The sequence below is a fragment of the Mobula hypostoma genome, chromosome 2 (assembly GCF_963921235.1).
Source record: "Mobula hypostoma chromosome 2, sMobHyp1.1, whole genome shotgun sequence".
Classification (NCBI taxonomy): Eukaryota; Metazoa; Chordata; class Chondrichthyes; order Myliobatiformes; family Myliobatidae; genus Mobula; species Mobula hypostoma.
In genome coordinates, this window is record NC_086098.1 from 144,467,796 (window position 1) to 144,486,122 (window position 18,327).

At 41.3% G+C, this 18,327-nt stretch overlaps 2 protein-coding genes across 2 annotated transcripts in view; one reads left to right on the forward strand and one right to left on the reverse strand.

Moving 5' to 3' along the window:
* LOC134357470 (uncharacterized) overlaps nt 1-705 on the forward strand; it is a 64,751-nt gene extending 64,046 nt beyond the window's left edge. The window contains exon 8 of the mRNA XM_063069085.1: nt 650-705. Within this exon, the coding sequence (XP_062925155.1) occupies nt 650-705 (56 nt within the window). The remainder of the gene's footprint in view (nt 1-649) is intronic.
* Nucleotides 706-7,145: 6,440 nt separating this feature from the next.
* mrps25 (mitochondrial ribosomal protein S25) lies at nt 7,146-17,786 on the reverse strand. Its single transcript, XM_063040832.1, has 4 exons — nt 17,620-17,786; nt 11,928-12,034; nt 7,708-7,795; nt 7,146-7,361 (listed from the first exon to the last, which is right to left on the reverse strand). The coding sequence occupies exons 1-4, from the start codon at nt 17,766-17,768 to the stop codon at nt 7,169-7,171; spliced, it is 537 nt and encodes a 178-aa protein (XP_062896902.1). The 5' UTR covers nt 17,769-17,786; the 3' UTR covers nt 7,146-7,168.
* Nucleotides 17,787-18,327: the final 541 nt, after the last annotated feature.

The following is an 18,327-nucleotide window of genomic DNA, read 5'->3' on the forward strand; positions in this document are numbered from 1 at the left end:
AAATTTAGATCATATGCAAACCAGGGAGAGCTGTTTAATCAGCCTAATGGCAGAGTACAGAGTGTGATGGTAGAAAGATTGTTTTTCAGACTAGTGGCCTGTATGCCTCAGGAATCAGTGCTGGGACCTTTGTTGTCTGTCACCTATATCAATGATACGGATAAGAATGTACAAGCATGGTTAGTAAGTTTGCAGATAACAGTAAAACACATGGTATAGCAAACAATGAATGCCATGGCATCTTGAACAGTTGAGCAAGCGGGGTCTATTCGAGAATTGCATTCTGGGAAATCCCCAGGACCCAATGGATTCTCTGCAGAGTTTTATAAGGCTTTCTCCTCCTTGCTTATACCACATTTATGTTGTACCCTTACAGATTCCTTTAAGGTAGGAAGGTTACTGCAGTCTTTTTAAAAAACTTCCATTTCACTTATTCTTAAAAAGAATTAAGAATCCTACTGAATGTTCTTCATATACACCTATCTCTTTACTCAATTTTGATACTAAAATTTTATCTAAAGTGTTGGCTCACAGACTTGAAAATATAATATTTTCTATAGTTTCGGATGATCAGACAGGATTTATTAAAAATCGATATTCCCATTTTAATATACGGCATTTGTTAAATGTTATGCATTCTCCATTTAAGGAAATATCGGAACGTGTGATATCTTTGGACGCGAAGAAGGCCTTTTACAGAGTTGAATGGAATTATCTTTTTACATCCTTTGAAAAATTTAATTTTGGACCTAATTTTATTACTGTACTTTAATTACTTTATTAATTTATTTATTTCCCTCCGCTCGGGTTCTTAGTAATCTTCAGAATTCTAAACACTTTAAACTCCAACGTGGGACTAGACAAGGTTGTCCTTTAAGCCCTCTGCTTTTTGATTTGGTATTAGAACCCTTAGCAATTGCTTTTCGAGAGTCTAAAGAGATTACTAGTATTTCAAGGAGAAGTACTACTCATAACGTGTCACTCTATGCTGATGACTTATTGCCTTTTATATCTAATATTACAACCTCTTTACCATTTCTGTTCCATTTACTGACTAATTTTAGTCAGTTCTCAGGATATAAATTAAATTTACATAAGAGTGAACTGTTTCCTTTAAACAATTTAATACCAACTGATATTAACCTTCCTTTTAAAATTTTAAGAAAACAATTTACGTATTCAGGAGTAACAATTACTTTATACTTTATACTTTATTGTCACCAAACAATTGATACTAGAACGTACATTCATCATAGCGATATTTGATTCTGCGCTTCCCGCTCCCTGGATTACAAGTCGATAGTAAATATTAAACATTTAAATTATAAATCGTAAATAGAAAAATTAGAAAAATGGAAAGTAAGGTAGTACAAAAAAAATGAGATGCAGGTCTGGATATTTGGAGAGTACGGCCCAGATCCGGGTCAGGATTACCAAGAATTATAAAGATTTATTTAAGGAAAATTTTTAAACTTTAATTAATTATGTTAAAAAACACTTTCTAATTGGTTGCCTCTCTCTTTATCGTTGATTGGCTGACTTAATTCTACTAAAATGAATATCTTACCTAAATTTATATACCTTTTTCGAGCTGTGCCTGTTTTTATCCCTAAATCTTTTTTTGACTCTTTGGATTCAATTCTTTCTTCCTATATATGGAAGAATAAAAAACCTCGAATAAATAAAGCTCACCTTCAAAAACCAAAAACAGAATGGTTACCCAATTTTAGGTTATATTATTATTGGGCAGTTAATATATGAAATATTACGTTCTGGATATATTGCATTAACCATGAGAATTGTCCTATATGGGTTTCTTTGGAAGTCAACTCTGTTATGAAATTTTCCATTATTTCTTTACTTGGATCCTTGCTTCCTTTATCTTTAAATAAACTAACTGACAATGTGGTGGTCAAACGTACTTTGAGGATTTGGCTACAGTTTAGAAAACATTTCGGTTTATTGAGATTCTCCCTCTCAAGTCCCATCTTTTCTAATTGTTTTTTAAAACCATCTATAATTGGCTTATCTTTTAAAGAATGGGATAGATTGGGTATTAAAGAATTTCAGGATTTGTTTGATGGAGGGAATCTCTCTTCTTTTGTGCAACTTTCAATGAAATTTAACCTTTCCAATATCCACATTTTTCGTTACTTACAGATTGGAGATTTTTTTAAGATCTCAATTACATACATTTCCTACAAGTCCAGATAAGAATATAATAGATACAATTTTTAATCTGAAACCCTTTGACAACAGTTCAATATCTTACATTTACGATCTGCTATTGGGACTGAAAAAGACTTCTCTAGATAAAATTAAAGGAGGCTGGGAAAAGGATTTATGGATTTTCATATCTGAAGTGAGCTGGAAGATTATTTTAAAATTGATTAATTCTTCATCATTGTGCTCGTTATTCTTTATTGCAATTTAAGGTGGTACATAGAGTCCATATGTCTAAAGACAAGCTCTCTCGTTTCTACGCAGATATCTCCCCTTACTGTGATAGATGTACTAATGGAGTGGCCACACTAATTCAAATGTTTGGGACATATCCGAGCCTTGAAAAATTTTGCAAAGATGTATTTCAAACTTTTTCTGTACTTTTCAATGTTAGTTTTAAGCCCAGTACTCTGACTGCCTTGTTTGGTATTGTTGAGGATAGTGCTACAATACTGAAGCCATCTAATTTGCGGGTATTGGCCTTTATGTCTCTTATGGCCAGGAGGGCGATTTTGCTCAAGTGGAAGGAGGCCGACTCGCCCACTCATGTTCAATGGCTATCGGATGTTCTGTTATGCCTAGATCTAGAGATTTGTTGTTTGATTTCTGATTCTAAACATGATTTTCTAATGTTATGGGGACCCATTCTGAGTTATTTTCATAATCTTTGAACTGTTATTAAAGTATGGATCTGAGTCAATATAATAATAATATTACATGTTTTTTTTCTTCTCTTTTTTTTTAACCAACCAGCTCATTTTGGTAGTGGGGGTAGATTTATTTTTAATAAAATAATTTTATTTTATTTCATTTCATAATTCAATTTATTTTTCTACATGATTGATTTGGAATATGGAATACTGCGATCACATTACTGTGATTTAAATGTAATGTAATTCATATTACTTGTATCCTTATGAATTTTGTATTTGTATTCATGCAACTTATATAATATTAATAAAAATACTGAAAGAGAGCAAGCAGGCTAACAAATGGCAAATGGAGTTTAATTTAGATAAGTGTGAGGTATTGCATTTTGGAAAGTCGATTCTATGTGGACTTTCACAGTGAATGACAGGGCTCTGGGGTGTTGTAGAAGAGAGTGACATGGAATACAAGGATATGGTTTTTGAAAGTGAAAGCACAGATAGACAGAGTGGTAAAGAAAGCTTTGGTGTAAAGACATAAAGCTTGGTACTGTAAAAAAATGACCAGGTGACTGATCTTTCAGTGGTTGAGCAGTTAGAGAATAGTAACCACAACCCTCAACTTTCAGGACAGCTGTAGATAAGGACAGGTATGGTCTTTGTGGGAGAGTTTTAAATTAGAGTAGGGCAAATTATGAGGGCATTACACAGGAACTAAGAAGAGTTAATTGGGAAGACATTTTTTCTGGCAAGTCCACATCAGACATGTGGAGGAGGGTGTTTAAAGATCAATTGCACAGATTACAGGAAAGGTATGTTCCTGTTAGAAGAAAGGACAGGGATGGAGAGAAAAGAGAACCTTAGATGTCCAGAGAATGATGAAAGTAGTCAAGAAGAAAAAGGAAAACTATGCAAAGCTTCAGAAGTCAGGATCAAATAAGGCACGTGAGGAGTATAAAAAAAGCCAGAAAAAAAAATAACGAAAGGAATTAGAAAGCCAGGAAGGGCCATGAAGTCCTTGGCAAGTAGCATTAAGGCGAATCCCAAGGTATTCTATTCTATACATACACCAACAGCAAGAGGATAACTAGGCAGAGAGTAGGACCACTTAAGGGTAAATAGGGGAACGTTTGCTTGGATACAGAGAATGTGAGTGAGGTACTTAATGAATACTTTGTTCTCATATTTACCAAGGGAAAGGATATGGAGGAACATAAGAAATAGGAGCAGGAGTAGGTCATCTGGCCCATCGAGCCTATTCCACCATTCAACATGATCATGGCTGATCTGTCCATAAACTCAGCTCCATCTACCTGCCTTTTCCCCATAACCCATAATTCCCCTACTATGTAAAAATCTGTCTAACTGTATCTTTAAAATATTTAGTGAAGAAGCCTCATCTGCTTCCCTAGGCAGAGAATTCCACAGATTCACCACTCTCTGGGAAAACAGTTTCCCCTCATCTCCATCCTAAATCTTCTCCCCTGAATCTTGAGGCAATGTCCCCTAGTTCTAGTCTTACCTACCAATAGAAGCAACTTTTCTACTTCTATCTTATCTATCCCTTTCAAAATGCCGTATGTTTCTATAAGATCCTCTCTCATTCTTCTGAATTCCAGAGAGCATAGTCACAGTCGACTCAATCTCTCCTCATAGGTTAACCCCTTCATCTCTGGAATCAACCTGGTGAACCTCCTCTGCACTACCTCCAAAGTCAGTATATCCTTCCTCAAGTATGGAGACCAGAACTGCAAACAGTACTCCAGGTGCGGCCTCACCAGTACCCTGTATAGTTGCAGCATGACCTCCCTGCTCTTGAATTCAATCCCTCTAGCAATAAAGGCCAACATTCCGTTTACCTTTTTAATAACCTGTTGTACCTGCAAGCCAACTTTTTGCGATTCATGAACAAGCACTCCCAAGTCCCTCTGCACAACAGCATGCTGCAATCTTTCACCATTTAAATAATAATCTGCTCTTCTATTAATCCTTCCAAAGTGGATGATCTCACATTTACCAATGTTGTATTCCATCTGCCAGACCTTGGCCCACTCACTTAACCTATCTATATTCCTCTGCAGACTCTCCACATCCTCTGTACAATTTGCTTTCCACTCAGTTTAGTATCATTAGTAAATTTTGCTACGCTATACTCAGTCCCCTCTTCCAAATCATCAATGTAAATGGTAAACAGCTGGTATATGAGCATATGGAAACCCCAGGCCTAATTAGGACCAGGAGATCAGTGCTAAGTGTATAAATATGTTAGGGCATTTAGAGATCAAAGAGGGAGTGCTGGGCCTTTTCAGGAGTATTAAGGTGGGCAAGTCCCCAGTGCCTGATGGGATTTACCACAGGTTATTAAGGAAGCAAGAGACAAGATTGCTGGGCCTCGCCCAGTATCTTTGTGCAAAGGTGAGGTCCTGAAGGACAGATGAGTGGTTAATGTTGTACCTCTGCTTTTAAGGGAACCAGGGAAAATCCTGAGAAATATAGCCTGGTGAGTCTCACTTCAGTTGTAGAGAAATTGCTGGAGAAAATTCTTATGGATAAGATACAGTGTATGAGCATATAAAATACCCCAGGCCTAATTAGGGAAAGCCAGCATGGCTTTTCTGGGGCATGGATTTTAATAGTATTTGAGGAAGTACCTAATGGGAGGCTAATCTGTAAGATGAAGATGCATGGGAATTCAGAACTGGCTCGTGTATAGAAGTCAGAGGGTCGTGGCTGAATGGACTTATTTGAGCTAGAGGTCTGTAATTAGTGGTATTCTGCAGGGACCTGCGCCGAGACATCTGCTGCTTGTGATGCACATACAAATGGCCTGGATGAAGATGTACATAAATGGGTGTGTTAGTAAGTATGCGTATGATATCAAGATTGGAGGAGTTGTGGATGGTGTAGAAGACTGGCAAAGAATACAGCACAATTAGATCAGCTGCAGACGTGGGCAGAGAAATGGCAGATAACAGGAGCTTTGGAATGTGAGCCATCCAATGAAGGGAGGAGGTTTTTGTGTTCTGTGCCTGACACTGGGGTGAGCTGTTTTTTGTTTGGCGGGAAATGGAAGGAGAAGAGGTCGTAGGACTCGACCCAGAGCGGGGCCATGATCTGACGAAGCCCGGAGAGATCGAAGGAGGATCGGCGAAGGGGAAACTGAGAACTCCAACTTGTGCGCATCAGACTCTTTCATTAAAGTGCCGCTGGTGTCAACTATGAAGTTGTGTGCCTCAGTTCTGGAGGACTGCAAATACTCTAGCAGGCATTTGCAAGATAATTAGTAGCTTGTAGTCAGAATAATACCACTGACTCTGTGAAACAAACACTGTTCAACTTCAGGAATGATGGCAATCTTGTTTTCATCTGCACCACTCCAACTGAAAATAGTACATTTTTTTCAAATACAAGAACTGTGATGTCACTTTACGTTACAACTGTACAAGATGTTGGTAAGAACACACTTTTAGTATAAGGTGCATTTCTGATTGCTGATCTAGAGGAAGGATGTCATTCCGCTGGAAAGAGTGCCAAAGAGACTGACAATAGGTGGCTCGAGTTATATGGACAGGCTGGGGCTTTCTTCCCTGGAGTGTGGGAGCCTGAGGATTGACTTTACAGAAACATGTAAATTCATGCAGGGCAGAGATAAGGGTAGGTCTAAAGTGAGAGAGAACTGATTAAACAGGGCCCAAAGAGCAACAACTTCTACTCAGAAGATGATGCAAACATGAGATGAGCTGCAACATGCCACGTGCATGGGAATTGCAGAGATGACAGCAACTACAATGCTCAGAAGTTATCTGGACAGGAAAGATAAAGAGGGATAGGGCAAATAGTACTCGCTCAGGTAGACAATTTAGTTGGCATGAACAAGTTGGACCAAGCAGCCTACTTGAATGCTATGTGACTCAAAAGGTCAGCTCTAAGCTATCACTCATACCGCAGAACCATTGGGTTGCACTGGTTCACAGGATAAGTTTGAGAAAAAAAATCTTGGAAAGAAAATAAATTTGATAGCCAGCATAATTTGTCCCCATGTTGTATATATATTGAGGATATTGACTGATGAGCTGAGGATTTTCAGCATTTGTTTTCATTTTAGGAACACAATGCTGCTTGAACAAGGATTATGTGACAACACAAATATGTCTGCTTCTGAATCAAAAACTTAATAGTCCTTATTGATCTTGCCCTGAACTACTCAACTTTGAATTACACTGAATGAGCATAGATGGACAAATATAATGACAAGTCACTGGCTTCAGGAAATAGTAAATTCTTGCTGAAAGCTTTATTTACATAGTTTTCTCTGTTTGCTGGGCAGCACGAAATTTCCCAGTCAGCTCCTTGGGTAAAGGTACCAGACCTGGACAGGGAACTTGCCCTTCTACTTCACAAATGCATTCCCGCAGACAGTACTTTTTATTTCCAAAGTGCGCAGGGTGTGAATACTCATTCTTTGCTAGTTCTTCTGCATGCTGCAACTCTCTGTGGAAAGATAGAAGACATAGTCAGGAGCTACTCAACAAATTAGAAGGGCAATTAATTCAGAAGAATTGCACTGGGTTTAGGCATCACATCTGGGTTTTAAGTTCTGAGAAGAGATCTACAAGGCTGGGTTATTTTTCTCAAATTATGAGAAGCACAGATCGTTAACAAAAAGCCTTTCCTCACAATAGAGCAGTCTATATTGAAAGGACATAACTTCAGTCATTTCTAAATGTGAAATGTTATTGGGAAAGAACTGGTCAAGGTATTAGGCTAATGAAATATTTTGGCGCAATTTCCAAATTAATACAATACGATTCCAAGGAAGAACTAAACAAAGGCTTACGGGCTCTTTCCCAAGATTGTCTTGACATGCTCAGTGATTTCTCTGTGATTCTTTCCTTCTACGTCAACCAAGACTTGTTTGCCGTCACCTGGGGAAGCCAAAGACATTAATTTGGACATTATACTGATCAATCTGCCCCTACTGTAGAAGAGGATGACATTATCCGGCGCATCACACAGGTAAGCCCAACCCTCAAGTTGGACCGCTCACCATGAACTCTACCATTACCCTCAAGACCATCGCTCTGATCCCTTGGGCTGCAATGCTGCACCTGAACCCACCTTACCCGATAACAGAGCCAGTATGATTGTGAAAGCTACCACCCAAGATGCTGAACAAGCAAACTGCCTACCACATCCCCTTTTAGTCAGTTTCATCCTGTGAGAAACATCATCCTCATCACCAAAACCAAGAAAAGCTAAAGGATCCCAGGAACATTTGTTCCCACACCCTGCATTCCATAAGACCACAAAGTACAGGAGCAGAATTAGGCTATTTGGCCCATCGAGTATGTTCCACCATTCTCTCACGACTGATATGCTATCCCTCTTAATCCCATTCACCTGCCTTCTCCCTGCAACCTTTGATTAATCAAGAACCTATCAACCTCTGCCTTAAAGAAACCCAATGATTTGGCCCGCACAGCCATCTGTGGCAATGAATTCCACAGATTCACCACCCTCTGGCTAAAGAAATTTTTCATCGTCTTTGTTCTAAATGGATGCTCGTTTATCCTGAGGCCGTGCCCTCTGGCTCGAGGCTCCCCCCACCATAGGAAACATCTTCTCCACATCCACTCTATCGAGCCCATACAATAGCCAATGAGTTTCAATGAGACCCCCCCCCACCCCCACCATTCTTCTAAACTCCAGCAAGTACAGGCCCAGAGCCACACATGTTAAGCCCTTCATCCTGGGATCTTGTGAACCTCCTGTGAACCCTGTCCAACGCCAGTGCATCTTTTCTTAGACAAGGGGCCCAAAACTGCTTACAATACTCCAGCACTTTATAAAGCCTCAGAATCAAATCCTTGCTTTTGTATTCTAATGAATACAAAATGAATGCTAGCCTTGCAGTTGTCTTCCTTACCACTGACTCAACTAGCAAGTTAATTTCACAGTCCCAATGCCAGCCTCTGCAGAACACCACTAGTCATTGGCAGCCAACCAGAAAAGGCACCCTTTTTCCCCCCACTCTTTGCCTTCTGTCAGCCAATAATCCTTGCTAATGCCTTTCCTGCAATGCCATGAGTTCTTATCTTGTTTAGCAGCCTGATCTGCAGCAACGTCAAAGGCCTTCTGAAAATCCAAATGAACAACATCTTTGTCTGACCTGCCAGTTATTTCCTTAAAGAGTTCCAACACATTTGTCAGGCAAGATTTTCCCTGAAGGAAACCATGTTGACCCTGACCTATTTTATCATGTGCCTCCAAATACCCCAAAACCTCATCCTTAACAGATTTAATATCTTTCTACTCATTGGCCTATAATTCTTCCTCCTCCTTTCTTCAAGAGTGGAATAAGATTTGCAACTTTCCAGTCCTCCAGAACCATTCCGGAATCTAGTTAGCGATTCCTGAAAGATCAATACTAATGCCTCCACGATCTCTACAGCTACCTCTTTCAGAACCCCAGGGCGTAGTCCATCTGGTCCAGGTGACTTATCTACCTTCAGACTTTGCAGCTTCCCAAGCACCTTTTCTTAAGTAACTGCAACGATACTCACTTCTGCCCCCTGACATGCTCACATTTCCGGCATTATGCTAATATCTTTCAGTGAAGACAGATGCAAAATATTTATTAAGTTCATCCGCCATCTATTTATTCCCCATTACTATCTCTCCGTTGTTATTTTCCAACAATCCGATATCCACTCTAGTCTCTCTTTTACTCATTACATGTTGGAAAAAATTTGCTTCCTCTTTTATATTATTAGCTAGCTTAACTTCAGACTTCATCTTTTCTCTCTCCGTGGCTTTTTCCAAGTTCGTTTCTGTTGGTTTTTAAAGGGTTCCCTTGTCAGGCACGGTTGCCTCATCCTGACTTTAGAATACTTCTTTATCTTTGGGAGGAATTTAAGGTGGGAGGTTATATGGGAGGCAGGGTTTAAGAGTCGGCACAACATTGTGGGCCGAAGGGTTTGTACTGTGCGGTACTATTCTTCGTACTTTGCGATGTACCTTCCTCACCTTCTGAATTCTGCCCAGGAACCCCAATCATTGTTGTTCTGCCATCATCCCTGCCAGTGACCACTTCCAATCAACTTTGGCCAGCTCCTCTCTCATGCCTCTGGTGATTCCCTATACTCCACTGTAATACTGATATATATGACTTTAGTTTCTCCCTCTCCAACAGCAGGACAAATTCTATCATACTATGGTCACTGGCTCCCAAGGCTTCCTTTACTTTAAGCTCCCTAATCAAAACAGGTTAACTGCACAACATCCAGTTCAGAATTGCCTTTTTCCAAGTGGGCTCAACCACAAACTGTTCTAAAAACTCATCTTGTAGGCATTCTACAAATTCCCTCTCTTGGGATCCAACACAAACTGATTTTCCCGATCTACCTGCATACTGAAGTACCCCATGACTATGGCAACATTCCCCTTTTTAACATGCCTTTTCTATCTCCTATTGTAACTGCTAGCCCATATCCTGGCTACTGTTTGGAGGCCATCAGGGTTTTTTTACGCTTGCAGTTTCTTAACTCCACCCACAAAGATTTTATATCTTCCAATCCTTTGTCACTTCTTTCTCAGGATTTGATTTCAATTTTTACCAGCAGAGCCAGCCCACCCCTTCTGCCTACCCGCCTATAATTTTGATACAACGTGTCATTGGATGTTAAGCTCCCAACTATGATCATCTTTCAGCCACAACTCAGTGATGCTCATAACATCATACCTATCCATCATGAACTGCGCTACAAGATCATCTACTTTATTCCATTTCCAGCGTGCATTCAAATATAACACCTCCAGTCCTGTATTCATCATCCTTCTCAATTTTGTCCCCTTTTTACACTTCAACTCATTCTACTGACTGCAATGTTGCCCTGTCATTTGCCAATCCTTCCTCACAGGTTCACTACCCACTGCATCTAGTTGTATACCAACTGCCACATCCTCAGCACCATCCCTCCGGTTGCCTTCCCCGTCAAATTAGTCTAAACCAGGGGTTTCCCAACCTCTGGTCCATGAAGCCCTCGGTTAATGGCAGAGGTCCGTGGCATAAAAAAGGTTGGGAACCCCTGGTTTAAACCCTTTCCAACAGCTCTAGCAAATGTGCCCACAAGGATATTGGTCCTCATCGAGTTCATTTGTAACTGGTCCTTCCTGTACAGGTCATACGTGACCCAGAGGAGATCCCAATAATCCAGAAATCCAAATTCCTGTCCCCTACACCAATTCTTCGGCCACGCAGTCATCTGCCAAATCATTCCATTCTTACCCTCACCTGCGTGTGGCACAGATGGCAATCCAGACTTCACTTCCAAGGATATCCTGCTTTTCAGCTTTCTAGTTAACTCCCTACATTATCTCTTCAGGACCTCCTCCCTTTTCCTACCTACAGTAGATGATTGGAACTGATATGTACCATGACTTTAGAATGCTGTGGACCCAATCCATAACATCTCTGACCCTGGCACATGGGAGGCAACGTAACATCCATACCAGCATTCCTTCCTCCCAGTTTCAAGAAGTATGCATATATCATGTACAAGATGCACCTTCATGCACCAATCCCTCCATGGTGATGTGGTCTTCAAGCATGCGTTCATTTGCCCTCAAAGTGAGACACTGTGGTCCCAAGGCAGCGATCGGGACACAAGTCTTCATATTTTGTTCTTTAGCTGTACCTCACGACAGGTAGTGTGAGAACATCAAACCGGGCTTACCCAGCATCTCAACAATCTGGCCATGTGTCACTGAATCTATGTGACAGCACACAGTGAGACAGACTGAGATATCCCAACATGCCTTTTCTTTCCCCATCCCTTCCCAAAACTGCTTCCACACACATATTCCCTCACTGCCATTCAAGACTGTCCAATTGCGCTGTCACGGCTCTCTCATACATACATTCTGAAGTATCTGACAGCAACCTTCCCCTCCTCCCATTCCCAGCCAAGTAGCATATAACTGGTCCACACAGCTTGTCTACCCGTGGTTTCAAAGTAGTGTCACTACCTTCAGAACATGGGAAAAAGAAAAACTTACCCAAATAAAACCTCAGAAATGATGACGGGGTCTGGTTTTTGAACATAACAATCTGAACCCAAGGATTCTGATACTGGATTTGAGGTATGTTGAAAAAAACAAATTTTCTGAAAAGACAAATTTAAACACATTGGCACCACAATCTTAATAAGCTTATATCATATTTGTAATAAGTATCAACACAGCTTTCCAAAGCAGAGTACTCCATTAGGTTTGCTTTTACCAACCTGCAAAAACCACAAAGAGTTTCTTTTGACAACTGGCCAATAATTCAGTATGGAAGAGTATGTAGACAATTTACTTTCAGAAGGACAAGAAAGTATGAATGAATAATGCAGTTTTAAAAGCAGGGCAATGGAACAGCAAGATTAGAGGTATTTGTGTACAATGTTTCTTTTGGTGTGACTGATGCCTGACATTTCCAGTATCTTAAGTGCTTATATTTAAAAGTGGTTCAATCAGGTAACAAATTGAAAAGGGTGATAAATACAAGACTGAAGGTGTTACATTTGAATGTACACAGTATATGGAAAAAAGCAGATGATCTTGTAGTGCAGTTAGAGATTGGCAGGATTGAGGTTACGGGCATCACTGAGTCCTGGTTGAAAGACGATTACAGTTGGGACCTTAGCATCCAAGAATACACATTGTACATAAAGGCCAGGCAGGCAGACAGAGGGGTAGGGTGGCTCTGCTGGTGAAAAAACAAAATCAGATCCTTAGAAGGAGATGTCATAGGATCTGAACATGTAGAATTCTTGCAGGTAGAATTATAAAACTGCAAAGCTAAAAATGATTTTGATGAGAGTTTATATATACAGGCCTCCAAAGAGTAGCCAGGATGTTGGGTACATATTACAACAGGAAATGTATAAAAGGCAATGTTATCAAGGTAACTGGGGATTTCAATGGATGATCAGATTGGTGCTGGATCTCAAGGGAAGGAATTTGAAGAATGCGTATGAGATGGCATTTTAGAGCAGCTTGTGGAGGAGCCCACTTGGGAAATGGCAATTTCAGGTTGAGTGTTGTGTAATGAACCAGATTTGATAAGGGAGTTTAAGGTAATGGAAACCTTAAAAGGCTGTGATCGTAATATGACAGAATACTTTATACTTTATTGTCACCAAACAATTCATACTAGAACATACGATCATCACAGCGATATTTGATTCTGCGCTTCCCGCTCCCTGGATTGCAAATGTTAAACATTAAAAATAGTTAAAATAGTAAATATTAAATATTAAAAATTTAAATTTACATAAATAGAAAATAGAAAAATGGAAAGTAAGGTAGAGCAAAAAAAACCGAGAGGCAGGTCCGGATATTTGGGGGGTACGGCCCAGATCCGGGTCAGGATCCGTTCAGCAGTCTTATCACAGTTGGAAAGAAGCTGTTCCCAAATCTGGCCGTACGAGTCTTCAAGCTCCTGAGCCTTCTCCCGGAGGGAAGAGGGACGAAAAGTGTGTTGGCTGGGTGGGTCGTGTCCTTGATTATCCTGGCAGCACTGCTCCGACAGCGTGCGGTGTAAAGTGAGTCCAAGGACGGAAGATTGGTTTGTGTGACGTGCTGCGCCGTATTCACGATCCTCTGCAGCTTCTTTCGGTCTTGGACAGGACAACTTCCATACCAGGTTGTGATGCACCCGAGAAGAATGCTTTCTACCGTGCATCTATAAAAATTAGTGAGGGTTTTAGGGGACAGGCCAAATTTCTTTAGCTTTCTCAGGAAGTAAAGGCGCTGGTGGGCCTTCTTGGCAGTGAACTCTGTTTGGTTGGACCAAGTCAGGCTGGGAGACCGTTTCGCTGAACACCTACGCTCTGTCCGCCAGAGAAAGCAGGATCTCCCAGTGGCCACACATTTCGATTCCACGTCCCATTCACATTCTGATATGTCTATCCACGGCCTCCTCTAATGTCAAGATGAAGCCACACTCAGGTTGGAGGAACAACACCTTATATTCCGTCTGGGTAGCCTCCAACCTGATGGCATGAACACTGACTTCTCTAACTTCTGTTAATACCCCACCTCCCCTTCATAACCCATCCGTTATTTATTTATTATTATTTTTTTTTCTCTGTTTTTCTCCCTCTGTCCCTCTCACTATACTCCTTGCCCATCCTCTGCACTTCCCCCCTCCCGCTTTCTTTCTCCCTAGGCCTCCCGTCCTATAATTGATTAAGGAAAACAAAGTCAAGGTATTGGAGTGGCCATCATAAAGCCCTGACCTCAATCCGACAGAAAATTTGTGGGCAGAACTGAAAAAACGTGAGCGAGCAAGGAGGCCTACAAACCTGACTCAGTTACACCTGTTCTGTCTGGAGGAATGGAACAAAATTCCAGCAACTTACTGTGAGAAGGCTACCCAAAACGTTTGACCTAAGTTAAACAATTTCAAGGCAATGCTATGCTACCAAATACTACAAAGTGTATGTAAACTTCTGACCCACTGGGAAAGTGATGAAAGAAATAAAAGCTAAAATAAATCATTCTCTCTACTATTATTCTGACATTTCACATTCTTAAAATAAAGTACTGATCCTAACTGACCTAAGACAGGGAACGTTTTCTAGGATTAAATGTCAGGAATTGTGAAAAACTGAGTTTAAATGTATTTGGCTAAGGTGTATGTAAACTTCTGACTTCAACTGTGTGAGAAGACATGCCCTCTTCACCATCAGGAAGAAGGTATTGAAGCGTGAAGGCACAGACTCAGTGATTAAGGAAAAGCTTCTTCCTCTCTGCCAACTGATTTCTAAATGGACATTGAACCCATGAACACTACCTCACTTTTTTATTATTTCTCTTTTGTACTATTCTTAAATTTAATTGTTTAATATGCATATATTTCTTACTGCAATTCATTTACTTAGTTTTCTTTCTATATTTATCATGTATTGCTGGTGCTAAGTTAACAAATTTCACGATATATGCAGTGATATTGAACCCAATTCTGATTCTGATAGAGTAGACTGGAAGTATCTGTTTCTCAAAGTTGAAATGTCTAATAGAGAAAGCATGTAGACTGTGCGAGAGGAAGAATAGGCAGGTGATAGAGAAGGGACGCGCTCAGACCAGTGGTTTGAGGTGTGTCTATTTTAATGCAAGGAGTATCATGAACAAAGTGGATGAGCTTACAGCATGGATCATACTTGGAGCTATGACGTTGTGGCCATTACAGAGACTTGGATGGCTCAGGGGCAGGAATGGTCACTTTAAGTGCCAGGCTTTAGATGCTTCAGAAAGGACAGGGAAGGAGGCGTGGCACTGTTGATCAGAGATAGTGTCACGGCTACAGAAAAGGAGGAAGTCATGGAGGGATTGTCTACGGAGTCTCTGTGAGTGGAAGAGAGGAACAGGAAGGGGTCAATAACTCTACTGGGTGTTTTTTTACAGACCACCCAATAGTAACAGGGATATTGAGGCGGAGATAAGGAGTCAGATTCTGGAAAGGTGTAATAATAACAGGGTTGTCGTGGTGGGAGATTTTAATTTCCCAAATATCGATTGGCATCTCCCTAGAGCGAGGGGTTTAGATGGAGTGGAGTTTGTTAGGTGTGTTCAGGAAGGTTTCCTGACACAATATGTAGATAAGCCTACAAGAGGAGAGGCTGTACTTTATCTGGTATTGGGAAATCAACCTGGTAAGGTGTCAGATCTCTCAGTGAGACAGCATTTTGGAGACTGTGATTGCAGTTCTATCACCTTTACCATAGCATGGGAGAAGGATAGGAATAGACAAGTTAGGACAGCATTTAATTGGAGTAAGGGAAAATATGAAGCTATTAGGCAGGAACTGGGAAGCATAAATTGGGAACAGATGTTCTCAGGGAAATGTACGGAACAAATGTGGCAACTGTTCAGGAGATATTTGCGTGGAGGTCTGCATAGATACGTTCCAATGAGACAGGTAAAAGATGGTAGGGTACAGGAACTGTGGTGTACAAAGACTGTTCTAAATCTGGTCAAGAAAAAAAGAGCTTACAAAAGGTTCAAAAAACCAGGTATTGATAGAGATCTAGAAGATTATAAGGCCAGCAGGAAGGAGCTTAAGAAAGAAATTAGGAGAGCCAGAAGGGGCCATGAGAAGGCCTTGGCAGACAGGATTAACGAAAACCCCAAGCCATTCTACAAGTATGTGAAGAGCAAGAGGATAAGATGTAAGAGATTAGGACCAATCAAGTGTGACAGTAGAAGTGTGTGTATGGAACCAGAGGAGATTGCAGAGGTACTTAATGAATACTTTGCTTCAGTATTCACTATGGAATAGAATCTCGGAAATGTAGGGATGACTTACAGCGGACTGAAAAGCTTGCGTATACTGTATATACAGTATACTTGAGTATACAGTTGGATAGGTCACCGGGACCGGACGAGATGTACCCCAGGCTACTGTGGGAGGCGAGGGAGGAGATTGCTGAGCCTCTGGCGATGATCTTTGCACCATCAATGGGGATGGGAGAGGTTCCTGAGGATTGGAGGGTTGCGGATATTGTTCCCTTATTCAAGGAAGGGAGTAGAGATAGCCCAGGAAATTATAGACCAGTGATTCTTACTTCAGTGGTTGGTAAGTTGATGGAGAAGATCCTAAGAGGCAAGATTTATGAATATTTGGAGAGGCATAACACAATTAGGAATAGTCAGCATAGCTTTGTCAAAGGCAGGTCATGCCTTACGAGCCTGATTGAATTTTTTGAGGATGTGACTAAAGACATTGATAAAGGTAAAGCAGAAGATGTAGTGTATATGGATTTCAGCAAGGTATTTGATAAGGTACCCCATGCAAGGCTTATTGAGAAAGTTAGGAGGCATGGGATCCAAGGGGACATTACTTAGTGGGTCCACAAAGGGCTTGCCCGCAGAAGGCAAAGAGTAGTTGTAGATGGGTCATATTCTGCATAGAGGCCAGTGACCAGTGGAGTGCCTCAGGGATCTGTTCTGGGACCCCTAACCTTTGTGATTTTTATAAATGACCTGGATGAGGAAGTGGAGGGATGGGTTAGTAAATTTGCCGATGACACAAAGGTTGGGGGTGTTGTGAATAGTGTGGAGCGCTGTCAGAGGTTACATAAGAGGGCACAGTTTTAAGGTGCTTGTAAGTAGTTACAGAGGAGAGGTCGGGGTAAGTTTTTTTACGCAGAAAGTGGTGAGCGCGTGGAATGGGCTGCCGGCGACGGTGGTGGAGGTGGATACGATAGGGTCTTTTAAGAGGCTCCTTGATAAGTACATGGAGCTTAGAAAAATAGAGGCTATGGGTAACCCTAGGTAATTTCTAAAGTAAGGGCATGTTCGGCACAGCTTTATGGGCCAAAGGGCCTGTATTGTGCTGTAGGTATTCTATGTTTCAACCAGAAGGCACGCATTGAAGCTGAGAGGGGGATAGATTCAAGGGGAGACGCGAAGATGAAGTTTTTGACTCAGATTCGTGGATATCTGGTATGACGGTAGAGGAAAATACATTGGAGGCTTTTAAGAGACATTTACGGGGATGTAAGGAAGACGGAAGAATATAGACATTGCATAGTTTGGAGGGATGAGTTTTTTGGGGAATTTTTATTTCCTTTTTAAGCTGGTTCAGCACTACATTGTGGGCATAAGAGCCTGTTCTTGTGCTGCGCTGTTCTGTGTTTCCCCAAATCCAAGCCATTGTGGACTATTCCATTCAGTTCCAGTGTTCCTTCGTGACACTCACCTTGCTCCTTCACTCAGCTGCCCATGGGTGTTATAATTAACAGTCATCACCTTCACCGAATCTTTAAGTGCCAGTGCCCCACTCCGCAGATACTCCAGTGTCCGGCGTACCGGGAATCGTCCTTTCATCAGCATGGCTGCCTCTGTCATCCATCAGGCATCCTCGCTTCCACGCATGCGCTGATGTGCTCTTGCGTGCGCATGCGCTCATAGATATCTTACTTGCGCCTGCGTACAATGCTAAAGCCGGCTTTGCTCGTTCTGCGTTCTCTGATTTCGCTATTTCTCTCAACACACACAAAATGCTGGACGAACGCAGCAAGGCATTTGATAAGATACCCCATGCGAAGCTTATTCAGAAAGTAAGGAGGCAGGAGATCCAACGGGACCTTGCTTTGTGGATCCAGAACTAGCTTGCCCACAGATGGCAAAGAGTGGTTGTAGACGAGTCATATTCTGCATGGAAGTCGGTGACCAGTGGTGTGCCTCAAGGATCCGTTATGGGACCCCTACTCTTCATGATTTTTATAAATGACCTGGATGAGGAAGTGGAGGGATGGGTTAGTAAATTCGCCGATGACACAAAGGTTGGGGGTGTTGTGGACACTGTGGAGGGCTGTCAGAGGTTGCAGCGGAACATTGATAGGATGTAAAACCAGGCTGAGAAGTGGCTGATGGAGTTCAACCCAGATAACTGTGAGGTGGTTCA

Bases quoted from the DNA above. Each gene is read 5' to 3' on its own strand.
- mrps25 (XM_063040832.1), bottom strand. From the start codon at position 17,768: ATGACAGAGGCAGCCATGCTGATGAAAGGACGATTCCCGGTACGCCGG. The intron at 12,035-17,619 runs GTGAGTGTCACG...TTGTCTTTTCAG, and splicing joins CAGCTGAGTGAAGGAGCAAG to AAAATTTGTTTTTTTCAACA. The intron at 7,362-7,707 runs GTAAGCCTTTGT...ATCTTTCCACAG, and splicing joins ACAATCTTGGGAAAGAGCCC to AGAGTTGCAGCATGCAGAAG.